This window comes from Heterodontus francisci, chromosome 2, assembly GCF_036365525.1.
Source record: "Heterodontus francisci isolate sHetFra1 chromosome 2, sHetFra1.hap1, whole genome shotgun sequence".
In the NCBI taxonomy this organism is placed as follows: domain Eukaryota; kingdom Metazoa; phylum Chordata; class Chondrichthyes; order Heterodontiformes; family Heterodontidae; genus Heterodontus; species Heterodontus francisci.
This window is the reverse complement of record NC_090372.1, coordinates 221466705-221481424: the sequence shown is the minus strand read 5'-3', so window position 1 is coordinate 221481424 and position 14720 is coordinate 221466705. Positions and strand designations below refer to the sequence as shown.

Here is a 14720-nt window from a genome sequence, read left to right as displayed (position 1 = left end):
AGCCTGTTTATAGGAGCGGGAGGAGGCTGTTCAGCCCCTCGAGCCTGTTTATAGGAGTGGGAGGAGGCTGTTCAGCCCCTCGAACCTGTTTATAGGAGTGGGAGGAGGCCATTCAGCCTGTTTATGGGAGTGGGAGGAGGCCGTTCAGCCCCTCTAGCCTGTTTATAGGAGCGGGAGGAGGCCGTTCAGCCCCTCTCGCCTGTTTATAGGAGTGGGAGGAGGCCGTTCAGCCCCTCGAGCCTGTATATAGGAGTGGGAGGAGGTCGTTCAGCCCCTCGAACCTGTTTATAGGAGTGGGAGGAGGCCATTCAGCCCCTTGAGCCTGTTTATAGGAGTGGGAGGAGGCCGTTCAGCCCCTCTAGCCTGTTTATAGGAGCGGGAGGAGGCCGTTCAGCCCCTTGAACCTGTTTATAGGAGTGGGAGGAGGCCATTCAGCCCCTTCAGCCTGTTTATAGGAGTGGGAGGAGGCCGTTCAGCCCCTCGCCTGTTTATAGGAGTGGGAGGAGGCCGTTCAGCCCCTCTAGCCTGTTTATAGGAGCGGGAGGAGGCCGTTCAGCCCCTCGAACCTGTTTGTCCGAGCGGGAGGAGGCCGTTCAGCCCCTCAAGCCTGCACCACATCTTTCCCACCTTAGCACCGTATCCCTCGATACCCTTACCCAACAGAAATCTATCCATCTCAGCCTTCTAAACTCCAACTGCCCCCCACAGCACCCACAGCCTTTTGGGGGGAGTGTTCCAGACTCCCATTGCCCTTTGAGTGAAGAATTGCTTCCTGACATTGCCCCTGAACGGCTTGGCTCCAATTTGAAGGTTGTGCCCTCTTGATCTGGGCTCCCCCCACTGGCGGCAATCTACTGTTTCAAAATACTTTATAATTTTAACCACCTTGCTGGGATCCCACCTCAATCTCCCAAACTCAAGGGCAGCAGAATTGTGAGACTGATGGCAGCACGAAACCTGGGGAGAAGTGTTTGCCACTGTAAGTGGTGCTGGAGTGTGGCCTCTGATATTCCTCTGTCTGTATTCCCCCTACAGCATCAGCGGAGGCACTTGGAACTGGCCCGTTCAGAGGCCAATGACATCGAGGAGCAGCGAGCCTGGGCTACTATTGGCCGAACGTACCTGTTCATCTATGAAACAGACCAATCATGTCAGTCGCTGAAGGAAGCGGAGAATGCGTTCAGGAAAAGCCTGACCATTGTGGATGAGAAGCTGGAAGGTAGGAATGAAGGACTTTTCACTGCGGCCAGTGTGTGTGAAACACGACAGGTGACTTGTACACAGCAAGCTCCCTCAGACAGCAATGTGAAGATGACCAGATAATCTGTTTTTAGAGATAAATGTTAGCCCCAGAGTAGAATTCCACTGCTCCTCTGCGGAATAGTGGCCTTGGCTGATCTTTTACTCCCACCTGAGAGGGAAGATGGAGCTTCGGTTTAACATCTCATCTGGAAAGATGGCACCTGCAACAGTGTAGCACTCCTTCAGTATTGAATTGCGACAGTCAGCCTGAATTATATGCTCAAGTCTCTGGAGTGGGGCACAAACCCACAACCTTCTGACTCGGGGCTAACAACCGAGCCACAGACACACCTGAATGACTAGTGTCAGCCGCGGCACTGCTGAGTTTCCGTGGTGACTCCGTTTCTTCATCACAGCCAAACCTGGTGCTGCAATTGCTCCACGGCCACAGTTTGCAGTCGGGATCGCTGGGACAGTGATCAGGAGCTGGAGCAATGCCTGGCCTCCTCTTCCCTCCCTGCCCGAGGGCATCGTGGTCATCGAACACCGGGTCCAACCTGGGACCTTCCTGACCATGTAGCTCAGTCCCACACATTGACAGGACGGAAGGGCTTCACTAAGATACAGCATGGAAGGAGGCTTTTAGGCCCATCAGGCCTGTGCCTGCTCTGAAAGAGCTCTCCAATTAGTCTGCTCTCCTGCTCTTTCCCCCATAGCCTTGGAAATCGTCTTCTTTTAAGAGATTGTCTGCGGAATCTTTCAATCACTGTCTTTTCTATGTCCCCAGGTAAAGTTTCCCGTCATGAGCTGAGCGAGATGCGAGCCAGGCTATACCTAAACCTGGGCTTCCTCTATGACAGCATGAAGGACCCAGTCAAATGCAACGACTACATCCGCAAGAGTGTCTTCATCGCTGAGTAAGTACTGGTCATGGACCCTGACACTGACTCAGCCGTCCTGCAGTTCAGGGCACCAGCTTTGTGTCTTCAGAGCAGAGACTGGGACTGAGATTTGGGCCTTCACTGATACCTACAAATGTATGAAAATGATCAGCTGGTCTATCCAGCCTGGATAATGGCTGGAGTGGTATGACAAAATACTTCCTGCTGCTCTTGCCAACCACCCCCCAACCAGCCGCTGCCCGCTTGGATCCGTGTCATCTCCTAGCAGAGGGAAAAAAACAGGGAGAAACCCAAGGCCAATGAGGGGAAAAAAAACAACCCTGGAAAGTTCCTCCCACCCCTCAGGCAATGGAGATCAGTCCAGGAAATCGCATGGACCATGTGTTATCTGTAAAGACACTTAACCTTCCATATGATGCGACCTCTGCCTCAGTCAGAAACCAGTCCAGCTCCCTCCTGAAGGGATAGACAGTCAGCAATCATCACACAAGCCGGCAGCACGTTCCCGAGGTTCACTACTTCCTGGGAAAAGGAGGCCTGCCCAACATCCGGTCTATTCCTTCGCTTGCGTGTAGTTGATAGTGAAGAGGATAGCCATAGACTCCAGAATGATATCAATGGTTTGGTCAAGTGGGCGGAAAAGTGGTAAATTGAATTCAATCCAGAGAAGTGAGGTAATGCATTTGGGGAGGGCAAATAAAGCAAAGGAATACACAATAAACGGAAGGATATTGAGAGGGATAGAAGAAGTGAGAGACCTTGGAGTGCATGTCCACAGGTCCCTGAAGGTGGCAGGACAGGTAGATAGAGTGGTGAAGAAGGCAAATGGAATGTTTTCCTTTATTGGCTGAGGTACAGTTCTGGTCACCGTATTACAGGAAGGACATAATTGCTCTGGAGAGAGTACAGAGGGGATTTACAAGAATTTACAGTTTTGGTCTCCTTATTTAAGTAGGGATATACTTACATTGGAAGCAGTTCAGAGAAGGTTCACTAGGCTAATTCTTGGGATGAAGGGACTGTCTTGTGAGGAAAGGTTGAGCAGGTTGGGCCTATACTCATTGGAGTTTAGAAGATGGAGAGGTGATCTTATTGAATTGTATAAGATATTTTGAGGGGGCTTGACAGGGTAGATGCTGAGAGGATGTTTCCGCTCGTGGGGGAGTCCAGAGCTAGGGGGCATAGTTTCAAAATAAGGGGTTTTGCATTTTAGATGGGAGATGAGAAAGGAATTTCTTCTCTCAGAGGGTCATTGGTGTATGGAATTCTCTTCCCCAGAGAAATAATTTTGAGAACCTGGCTGAATATAGATGGGCCAGAGGGGAAGTGAAAATGCAAATAAGAGAAGCAAAGAGAGAGCATGAAAAGAGACTGGCAGCTAGTATTAAGGAAATCCCAAAGTTTTCTATAGGCATATAAATAGTAAAAGGGTGGTAAAAGGAGGAGTGGGGCCGATTTATGGGCCAATAGGGGGTTTTACACATGGAGGCAGAGGGCATCGCTGAGGTATTAAATAAATACTTTGCATCTGTCTTTACCAAGGAAGAAGTTGCAACCCAGGCAATGTTGAAAGAGGAGGTAAGTCAGACACTAGAGGGGTTTAAAATTGATAAAGAGGAAGTATTAGATAGGCTGTCTGTACTTAAAGTGGATAAAGTACCAGGAGCAGGTGATCCAAGAATACAGAGGGAAGTGAGAGTGGAAGTCGCGGAGGCACTGGCCATAATTTTTCAGTCTTCCTTAGACTCTGGGGTGGTGCCAGAGGACTGGAGAATTGCAAACGTTACACCCTTGTTCAAAAAAAGGCTGTAAAGATAAGCCCAGCAAATACAGGCCAGTCAGTTTAACTTTGGTGGGAAAACTTCTAGAAAAATAATTCGGGACAAAATCAGTAGTCATGTGGACAAATGCGAGTTAATTAAGGATAAGGAAAGCCAGCATGGATTTCTTAAGAGAAAATCATGTTTAACTAACTTGCTGGAGTTTTTTGAGGAGGTAACAGAGAGGGTTGATGAGGGCAATGCTGTTGATGTGGTGTACATGGACATTCAAAAGGTATTTAATACAGTGCCACACAACAAACTTGTGAGCAAACCTGTTGCTCATGGAATAAAAGGGACAGTAGCAACATGGATACGAAATTGGCTGAGTGACAGGAAACAGAGTAATGGTTAATGGATGTTTTTCGGGCTGGAGGAAGGTTTGTTGTGGTGTTCCCCAGGGATCAGTGTTGAGACACTTGCTTTTCCTGATGTATATTAATGACCTAGACCTTGGTGTACAGGGCACAATTTCAAAGTTTGCAGGTGATACGAAGCTTGGAAACATTGTGAACTGTGAGGAGGATAGTGTGAAACTTCAAAGGACATAGACAAATTGGTGGAATGGGCAGACAGGTGGCAGATGAAGTTCAATGCAGAGAAATGTGGAGTGATTAATTTTGGTAAGAAGAACATGGAGACACAATATAGAATAAAGGGGGTGCAGGAGCAGAGGGACCTGGGTGTCTATGTGCATAAGTCAATGAAAGTGGCAGGACAGGTTGAGAGAGTGGTTTATAAAGCATACAGTGTCCTGGGCTTTATTAATAGGGGCATAGAGTACAAGAAGAAGGAAGTTATGTTAAACTTGTATAAGACTCTAGTTCGTCCTTAGCTGTAGTATTGAGTCCAGTTCTGGGCACTGCACTTTAGGAAAGACGTGAGGGCATTGGAGAGATTACAGAAAAGATTCACAAGAATGGTTCCAGAGATGGGGAATTTCAGTTTTGAAGATAGATTGGAGAAGAGAAGGCTGAGAGGTGATTTGATAGAGGTATCAAAATCATGGGTCTGGACAGAGGAGATAGAGAGAAACTGTTCCCACTCATGAAAGGATCGAGAACGAGATTTAAAGTATTTGTTCAGAGAAGCAAAAGTGACATGAGGAAAAACTTTTTCACGCAGCGAGTGGTTAAGGTCTGGAAAGCACTACCTGGTGGAGGCAGGTTCAATTGAAGCATTCAACAGTTATATGAAAAGGAAGAATGACAGGGTTACAGGGAAAAGGCAGAGGAATGGAACTGAAGGAATTGCTTTTTCGGAGAATGGCCTCCTTCTGCACTGTAATGATTCGGTGATTCTGAGCAGTGGAGGCTGGGTCTTTGAATATATCCTAGGCTGAGTTAGACAGATTTTTAATCGACAGAGGAAGTCGAGGGTTTTGGGGCGTAGGCAGGAAAGTGGAGTTAAGACCATAATCAGATAAGCCATGATCTTATTAAACGGCAGAGCAGGCTCGTGGCCAAATGGCCTGTTTCTGTTTGTCTTATTTTCTTCTTGCTGAGAGTTTAGATAGCTTCATGGGTCTATTGGCTCAGAGCCATTTCTGCTGATTGGCCATACATCAAACCTCCTGTTTCTGTCTGGGTTTTGTCCATGGCTTCCCCAGTTACATAGAAATTACGGCACAGAAATAGGTCATTGCTGGTGTTTATGCTCGACAAGAGCCTCCTCCCACCTTTCCTCATCTCAGCCCATCAACGTATCCTATTCCTTTCTCCCTCGTGTTTATCCAGCATTCTCTTAAATGTATCTATACTGTTCACCTCAGCCACTCCCTGTGATGGTGAGTTCCACATTCTCACCACTCTCGTGAGTAAAGAGGTTTCTCCTGAATTCCCAATTGAATTTATTAGGAACTATCTTATATTTGTGGTGCCTCGTTCTGGCCTTTCCTGCAAGTGGAAATGTTTTCTCTATATCTGCCAATTAGCCCCTTTCATAATCTTAACGACCTCTATTCAGTCACCTCTCAGCTTTCTCTTTTCTAGACAAACGGACCCCAACCTGTTTAGCCTTTCCTGATAGTTATAAACTCTCAATTTTCCTGTCATGCTTGTAAATCCTTTTTGCACCTTCATCAGTACCTCTATATCTTTTCTGTAATATGGAGACCACCAGAGCAGTGTCCAGTTGAGGGGCACTGACTGAGCTGGGATTCAGTGGTGTTTCCTCCTCTTGCTCTCAGTGGGGAGAAGAAAAACCTGGAAACTGCAGGCCAGTCAGTCTAATGTCAGTGGTGGGAAAACGAGAGTCCATTGTCAATGACAAAATGAATTCTCACTTGGGAGAGCATAGGTTAGTAAGGGGCAGCTAGTGTGAATTTATTAAAGGTAAATTATTTCTGATTCACTTGATTGAGTTCTTTTGAAGTACCTGAGCGGGTTGATGAAGGTAATGCAGTAGATATCTATTTAGGCTTTTGATAAAGTACCACAGAACAGACTTATTTGGAAAATAGAAGCCTATGGTACGAAATGGATGGGGTAATTTGGGTACTTAATTGGTGAAGAGATAGGAGGCACATTAGTGTTGAATGGATGTTTTTCTGATTTAGGAAAGTATGTAGTGGGGTCCCCCAAGGATCTGTGTTGGGACCATTGCTTTCTTGTTATATATAAATGATCTGGACTCTGGTATAGGGAGTATCATTTTGAAATTTGCAGATGATGCAGAACTTGGTAACAGCAAATAGTGAACTGGACAGTAGTGGACTTCAGGAGGACATAGAGAAACTGATGAAATGGGCAGACACATGGCAAATGCAGTTTAATGTGGACAAGTGTGAAGTGGTGTACTTTGGGAGAAACAACACAGAGAGGCAGTATAATGTAAATGATACTGTTCTGAGGGCAGTGCAAGAGCAGAAGGCTCTGGGGATGCACATTTACAAATTCTTGAAGGTGACCGCTCAGGTTGATAAGGCGGTGAAGAAAGTGTCTGTAATACTTGGCTTTGTAAATAGGGACATTGAATAGAAAAACAAGGAAGTCATGTTAAACCTTTAAAGATCATGGTTATGCCTCAGTTGGACTACTGTGTGTAATTCTAGGCACAGCACTTTAGGAAGGATGCCAAGGTCTGGAGAGGGTACAGAGGCAGTTTACCAGGATAGTACCAGAGATGAGGGAGTTCAGTTGAGAGATTGGTGAAGCTGGGATTATTGTTCTTGGAGCAGAGAAAGTAAAGGGGGAACCTAATAGATGCTCAAATTAAATGGGGTCTTGATAGAGCAAGTAGGGAGAAACTGTTTCCTCTGGCAAGTGAGTTGGTAACCAGGGGTCATGGATTTAAAATAAGAATGAGAGGGGAATTGGAATCATGGAATGGTTTAAGCACAGGAGGAGGCCATTGGGCCCATCTTGTCCATGCAAAGCTCTCTGCTAGATCAACTCGGAGAATCCACTCCCACGCCCTTTCTCTATCGCCCTGCAAGTTTTTTTCCCTTCAGGTAATTATCCAATTCCCTTTTGAAAGTCATAATTGAATCTTCCTCGACCACACTCTCAGACAGTGTATTCCACATCCTAAACACTCACTGAACTTGCCTCCACCACACTCTCAGGCAGTGTATTCCACATCCTAAACACTCACTGAACTTGCCTCCACCACACTCTCAGGCAGTGTATTCCAGATCCAAAACACTCACTGAACCTGCCTCCACCACACTCTCAGACAGTGTATTCCACATCCTAAACACTCACTGAACTTGCCTCCACCACACTCTCGGGCAGTGTATTCCACATCCTAAACACTCACTGAACTTGCCTCCACCACACTCTCAGGCAGTGTATTCCAGATCCTAAACACTCACTGAACCTACCTCCACCACACTCTCAGACAGTGTATTCCACATCCTAAACATTCACTGAACCTGCCTCCACCACACTCTCAGACAGTGCATTCCAGATCCTAAACACTCACTGAACCTGCCTCCACCACACTCTCAGACAGTGCATTCCAGATCCGAAACACTCACTGAACCTGCCTCCACCGCACTCTCAGACAGTGCATTCCAGATCCTAAACACTCACTGAACCTGCCTCCACCACACTCTCAGACAGTGTATTCCACATCCTAAACACTCACTGAACCTGCCTCCACCGCACTCTCAGACAGTGCATTCCAGATCCTAAACACTCACTGAAACTGCCTCCACCACACTCTCAGACAGTGTATTCCACATCCTAAACACTCACTGAACCTGCCTCCGCCACACTCAGACAGTGCATTCCAGATCCTAAACACTCACTGAACCTGCCTCCACCACATTCTCAGACAGTGCATTCCACATCCTAACAGGTATACCGTTTTGGATACTGTTGAGGGAGATGGCTCACCAGGGGAAGGCAGCAGTAGCCAGGTTCATGGCACCGTGGCTGGCTCTGCTGTTCGGAAGGGCGGGAAAAAGAGTGGAAGGGCTATAGTCATAGGGGATTCGATTGTAAGGGGAGTATATAGGTGGTTCTGTGGTCGAAAACGAGACTCCCGAATGGTATATTGCCTCCCAGGTGCACGGGTCAGGGATGTCTCAGATCGGCTGCAGAACATTCTGAAGGGGGAGGGTGAACAGCCAGTTGTTGTTGTGCACATAGGCACCAATGATATAGGTAAAAAATGGGATGAGGTCCTACAAGCAGAATTTAGGGAGTTAGGAGCCAAGTTAAAAAGTAGGACCTCAGAGGTAGTAATCTCAGGATTGCTACCAGTTACACGTGATAGTCAGAGTAGAAATGAAAGAATAGTCAGGATGAATGCATGGCTTGAGAGATGATGCAGGAGGGAGGGGTTCAGATTTTTGGGACATTGGGACCGGTTCTGGGGGAGGTGGGACTATTACAAATTGGACAGTCTACACTTGGGCCGGACTGGAACCAATGTCCTTGGGGGTGCTTTTGCTAACGCTGTTGGGGAGGGTTTAAACTAATGTGGCAGGGGGATGGGAACCAAATGAGGAGGTCAGTGGACAGTAAGGAGGTAGTAACTAAAGCCTGTAAGGAACTAGATAATGAAGTCAGCGCGACTAAGGGAAAGAGTAGGCAGGGAGCAGATGATGTACGCAAAGGGACTGGTGGTCTGAGGTGCATTTGTTTTAATGCAAGAAGTGAAGTAGGTAAGGCAGATGAACTTAGGGCTTGGATTAATACCTGGGAGTATTAGATTAGAGATACAGCACTGAAACAGGCCCTTCGGCCCACCGAGTCTGTGCCGACCATCAACCACCCATTTATACTAATCCTACACTAATCCCATATTCCTACCAAACATCCCCACCTGTCCCTATATTTCCCTACCACCTACCTACACTAGTGACAATTTATAACGGCCAATTTACCTACCAACCTGCAAGTCTTTTGGCTTGTGGGAGGAAACCGGAGCACCCGGAGAAAACCCACGCAGACACAGGGAGAACTTGCAAACTCCACACAGGCAGTACCCAGAATCGAACCCGGGTCCCTGGAGCTGTGAGGCTGCAGTGCTAACCACTGCGCCACTGTGCCGCCCCAAGTATGATATTGCTATTACTGAGACTTGGTTGAGGGAACGGCATGATTGACAACTAAATATCCCAGGATATCGATGCTTCAGGCGGGATAGAGAGGGAGGTAAAAGGGGTGGAGGAATTGCATTACTGGTCAAAGAGGAAAAAGGAAGCATACACAAGGTCTAGGAGGCTGAAGAAAGACGAAGCTTTGAAAGAATATCGGGAATGTAGGACCAATCTGAAACGAGGAATTAAGAGAGCTAAAAGGGGTCATGAAATATCTTTAGCCAACAGGGTTAAGGAAAATCTCAAAGCCTTTTATTCATATATAAGGAGCAAGAGGGTAACTAGAGAAAGGATTGGCCCACTTAAGGACAAAGGAGGAAAGTTATGCGTGGAGTCAGAGAAAATGGGTGAGATTTTAAACGAGTACTTTGCATCGGTATTCACCGAGGAGAAGGACATGACGGATGTTGAGGTTAGGGACAGATGTTTGATTACTCTAGGTCAAGTCGGCATAAGGAGGGAGGAAGTGTTGGGTATTCTAAAAGGCATTAAGGTGGACAAGTCCCCAGGTCCGGATGGGATCTATCCCAGGTTACTGCGGGAAGTGAGAGAGGAAATAGCTGGGGCCTTAACAGATATCTTTGCAGCATCCTTAAACACGGGTGAGGTCCCGGAGGACTGGAGAATTGCTAATGTTGTCCCCTTGCTTAAGAAGGGTAGCAGGGAAAATCCAGGTAATTATAGACCGGTGAGCCTGACGTCAGTGGTAGGGAAGCTGCTGGAGAAAATACTGAGGGACAGGATCTATTCCCATTTGGAAGAAAATGGGCTTATCAGTGATCGGCAACATGGTTTTGTGCAGGGAAGGTCATGTCTTACCAACTTAATAGAATTCTTTGAGGAAGTGACAAAGTTGATTGATGAGGGAAGGGCTGTAGATGTCATATACATGGACTTCAGTAAGGCGTTTGATAAGGTTCCCCATGGTCGGCTGATGGAGAAAGTGAAGTCGCATGGGGTCCAGGGTGTACTAGCTAGATGGATAAAGAACTGGCTGGGCAACAGGAGACAGAGTAGTAGTGGAAGGGAGTTTCTCAAAATGGAGACGTGTGACCAGTGGTGTTCCACAGGGATCCGTGCTGGGACCACTATTGTTTGTGATGTACATAAACGATTTGGAGGAAAGTATAGGTGGTCTGATTAGCAAGTTTGCAGACGACACTAAGATTGGTGGAGTAGCAGATAGTGAAGGGGACTGTCAGAGAATACAGCAGAATACAGATAGATTGGAGAGTTGGGCAGAGAAATGGCAGATGGAGTTCAATCCGGGCAAATGCGAGGTGATGCATTTTGGAAGATCCAATTCAAGAGTGAACTATACAGTAAATGGAAAAGTCCTGGGGAAAATTGATGTCCAGAGAGATTTGGGTGTTCAGGTCCATTGTTCCCTGAAGGTGGCAACGCAGATCAATAGAGTGGTCAAGAAGGCATACGGCATGCTTTCCTTCATCGGATGGGGTATTGAGTACAAGAGTTGGCAGGTCATGTTACAGTTATATAGGACTTTGGTTCGACCACATTTGGAATACTGCGTGCAGTTCTGGTCGCCACATTACCAAAAGGATGTAGATGCTTTGGAGAGGGTGCAGAGGAGGTTCACCAGGATGTTGCCTGGTATGGAGGGCGCTAGCTATGAAGAGAGGTTGAGTAGATTAGGATTATTTTCATTAGAAAGACGGAGGTTGAGGGGGGACCGGATTGCGGTGTACAAAATCATGAGAGGTATAGACAGGGTGGATAGCAAGAAGCTTTTTCCCAGCGTGGGGGATTCAATTACTAGGGGTCACGAGTTCAAAGTGAGAGGGGAAAAGTTTAGGGGGGATATGCGTGGAAAGTTCTTTACGCAGAGGGTGGTGGATGCCTGGAATGCGTTGCCAGCGGAGGTGGTAGACGCGGGCACGATAGCGTCTTTTAAGATGTATCTAGACAGATACATGAATGGGCAGGAAGCAAAGAGATACAGACCCTTAGAAAACAGGCGACATGTTTAGATAGAGGATCTGGATCGGCGCAGGCTTGGAGGGCCGAAGGGCCTGTTCCTGTGCTGTAATTTTCTTTGTTCTTTGTTCTTTTGTTCTTAACCACTCACTGAACCTGCCTCCACCACACTCTCAGGCAGTGTATTCCACATTCTAACCACTCACTGAACCTGCCTCCAGCACACTCTCAGGCAGTGTATTCCAGATCCTAAACACTAACTGAACCTGCCTCCACCACATTCTCAGACAGTGCATTCCACATCCTAACAGGTATACCGTTTTGGATACTGTTGAGGGAGATGGCTCACCAGGGGAAGGCAGCAGTAGCCAGGTTCATGGCACCGTGGCTGGCTCTGCTGTTCAGAAGGGCGGGAAAAAGAGTGGAAGGGCTATAGTCATAGGGGATTCGATTGTAAGGGGAGTATATAGGTGGTTCTGTGGTCGAAAACGAGACTCCCGAATGGTATATTGCCTCCCAGGTGCACGGGTCAGGGATGTCTCAGATCGGCTGCAGAACATTCTGAAGGGGGAGGGTGAACAGCCAGTTGTCGTTGTGCACATAGGCACCAATGATATAGGTAAAAAACGGGATGAGGTCCTACAAGCAGAATTTAGGGAGTTAGGAGCCAAGTTAAAAAGTAGGACCTCAGAGGTAGTAATCTCAGGATTGCTACCAGTTACACGTGATAGTCAGAGTAGAAATGAAAGAATAGTCAGGATGAATGCATGGCTTGAGAGATGATGCAGGAGGGAGGGGTTCAGATTTTTGGGACATTGGGACCGGTTCTGGGGGAGGTGGGACTATTACAAATTGGACAGTCTACACTTGGGCCGGACTGGAACCAATGTCCTTGGGGGTGCTTTTGCTAACGCTGTTGGGGAGGGTTTAAACTAATGTGGCAGGGGGATGGGAACCAAATGAGGAGGTCAGTGGACAGTAAGGAGGTAGTAACTAAAGCCTGTAAGGAACTAGATAATGAAGTCAGCGCGACTAAGGGGAAGAGCAGGCAGGGAGCAGATGATGTACGCAAAGGGACTGGTGGTCTGAGGTGCATTTGTTTTAATGCAAGAAGTGAAGTAGGTAAGGCAGATGAACTTAGGGCTTGGATTAGTACCTGGGAGTATGATGTTATTGCTATTACTGAGACTTGGTTGAGGGAACAGCATGATTGACAACTAAATATCCCAGGATATCGATGCTTCAGGCGGGATAGAGAGGGAGGTAAAAGGGGTGGAGGAATTGCATTACTGGTCAAAGAGGAAAAAGGAAGCATACACAAGGTCGAGGAGGCTGAAGAAAGACGAAGCTTTGAAAGAATATCGGGAATGTAGGACCAATCTGAAACGAGGAATTAAGAGAGCTAAAAGGGGTCATGAAATATCTTTAGCCAACAGGGTTAAGGAAAATCTCAAAGCCTTTTATTCATATATAAGGAGCAAGAGGGTAACTAGAGAAAGGATTGGCCCACTTAAGGACAAAGGAGGAAAGTTATGCGTGGAGTCAGAGAAAATGGGTGAGATTTTAAACGAGTACTTTGCATCGGTATTCACCGAGGAGAAGGACATGACGGATGTTGAGGTTAGGGACAGATGTTTGATTACTCTAGGTCAAGTCGGCATAAGGAGGGAGGAAGTGTTGGGTATTCTAAAAGGCATTAAGGTGGACAAGTCCCCAGGTCCGGATGGGATCTATCCCAGGTTACTGCGGGAAGTGAGAGAGGAAATAGCTGGGGCCTTAACAGATATCTTTGCAGCATCCTTAAACACGGGTGAGGTCCCGGAGGACTGGAGAATTGCTAATGTTGTCCCCTTGCTTAAGAAGGGTAGCAGGGAAAATCCAGGTAATTATAGACCGGTGAGCCTGACGTCAGTGGTAGGGAAGCTGCTGGAGAAAATACTGAGGGATAGGATCTATTCCCATTTGGAAGAAAATGGGCTCATCAGTGATAGGCAACATGGTTTTGTGCAGGGAAGGTCATGTCTTACCAACTTAATAGAATTCTTTGAGGAAGTGACAAAGTTGATTGATGAGGGAAGGGCTGTAGATGTCATATACATGGACTTCAGTAAGGCGTTTGATAAGGTTCCCCATGGTCGGCTGATGGAGAAAGTGAAGTCGCATGGGGTCCAGGGTGTACTAGCTAGATGGATAAAGAACTGGCTGGGCAACAGGAGACAGAGTAGTAGTGGAAGGGAGTTTCTCAAAATGGAGACGTGCGACCAGTGGTGTTCCACAGTGATCCGTGCTGGGACCACTGTTGTTTGTGATATACATTAATGATTTGGAGGAAAGTATAGGTGGACTGATTAGCAAGTTTGCAGACGACACTAAGATTGGTGGAGTAGCAGATAGTGAAGGGGACTGTCAGAGAATACAGCAGAATACAGATAGATTGGAGAGTTGGGCAGAGAAATGGCAGATGGAGTTCAATCCGGGCAAATGCGAGGTGATGCATTTTGGAAGATCCAATTCAAGAGTGAACTATACAATAAATGGAAAAGTCCTGGGGAAAATTGATGTCCAGAGAGATTTGGGTGTTCAGGTCCATTGTTCCCTGAAGGTGGCAACGCAGATCAATAGAGTGGTCAAGAAGGCATACGGCATGCTTTCCTTCATCGGATGGGGTATTGAGTACAAGAGTTGGCAGGTCATGTTACAGTTGTAGAAGACTTTGGTTCGACCACATTTCGAATACTGCGTGCAGTTCTGGTCGCCACATTACCAAAAGGATGTAGATGCTTTGGAGAGGGTGCAGAGGAGGTTCATCAGGATGTTGCCTGGTATGGAGGGCGCTAGCTATGAAGAGAGGTTGAGTAGATTAGGATTATTTTCATTAGAAAGACGGAGGTTGAGGGGGGACCGGATTGCGGTGTACAAAATCATGAGAGGTATAGACAGGGTGGATAGCAAGAAGCTTTTTCCCAGAGTGGGGGATTCAATTACTAGGGGTCACGAGTTCAAAGTGAGAGGGAAAAAGTTTAGGGGGGATATGCGTGGAAAGTTCTTTACGCAGAGGGTGGTGGATGCCTGGAATGCGTTGCCAGCGGAGGTGGTAGACGCGGGCACGATAGCGGCTTTTAAGATGTATCTAGACAGATACATGAATGGGCCGGAAGCAAAGAGATACAGACCCTTAGAAAACAGGCGACATGTTTAGATAGAGGATCTGGATCGGCACAGGTTTGGAGAGCCGAAGGGCCTGTTCCTGTGCTGTAATTTTCTTTG

At 47.1% G+C, this 14720-nt stretch overlaps 1 protein-coding gene across 3 annotated transcripts in view; it reads left to right on the top strand.

The window, feature by feature from the left end:
• tonsl (tonsoku-like, DNA repair protein) overlaps positions 1–14720 on the top strand; it is a 126765-nt gene that overhangs the window by 36684 nt on the left and 75361 nt on the right. For all 3 annotated transcript variants that reach the window (XM_068016229.1, XM_068016222.1, XM_068016212.1), the window contains exons 4-5: positions 1036–1219; positions 2030–2159. In XM_068016229.1, the coding sequence (XP_067872330.1) occupies positions 1036–1219; positions 2030–2159 (314 nt within the window). The remainder of the gene's footprint in view (positions 1–1035; positions 1220–2029; positions 2160–14720) is intronic.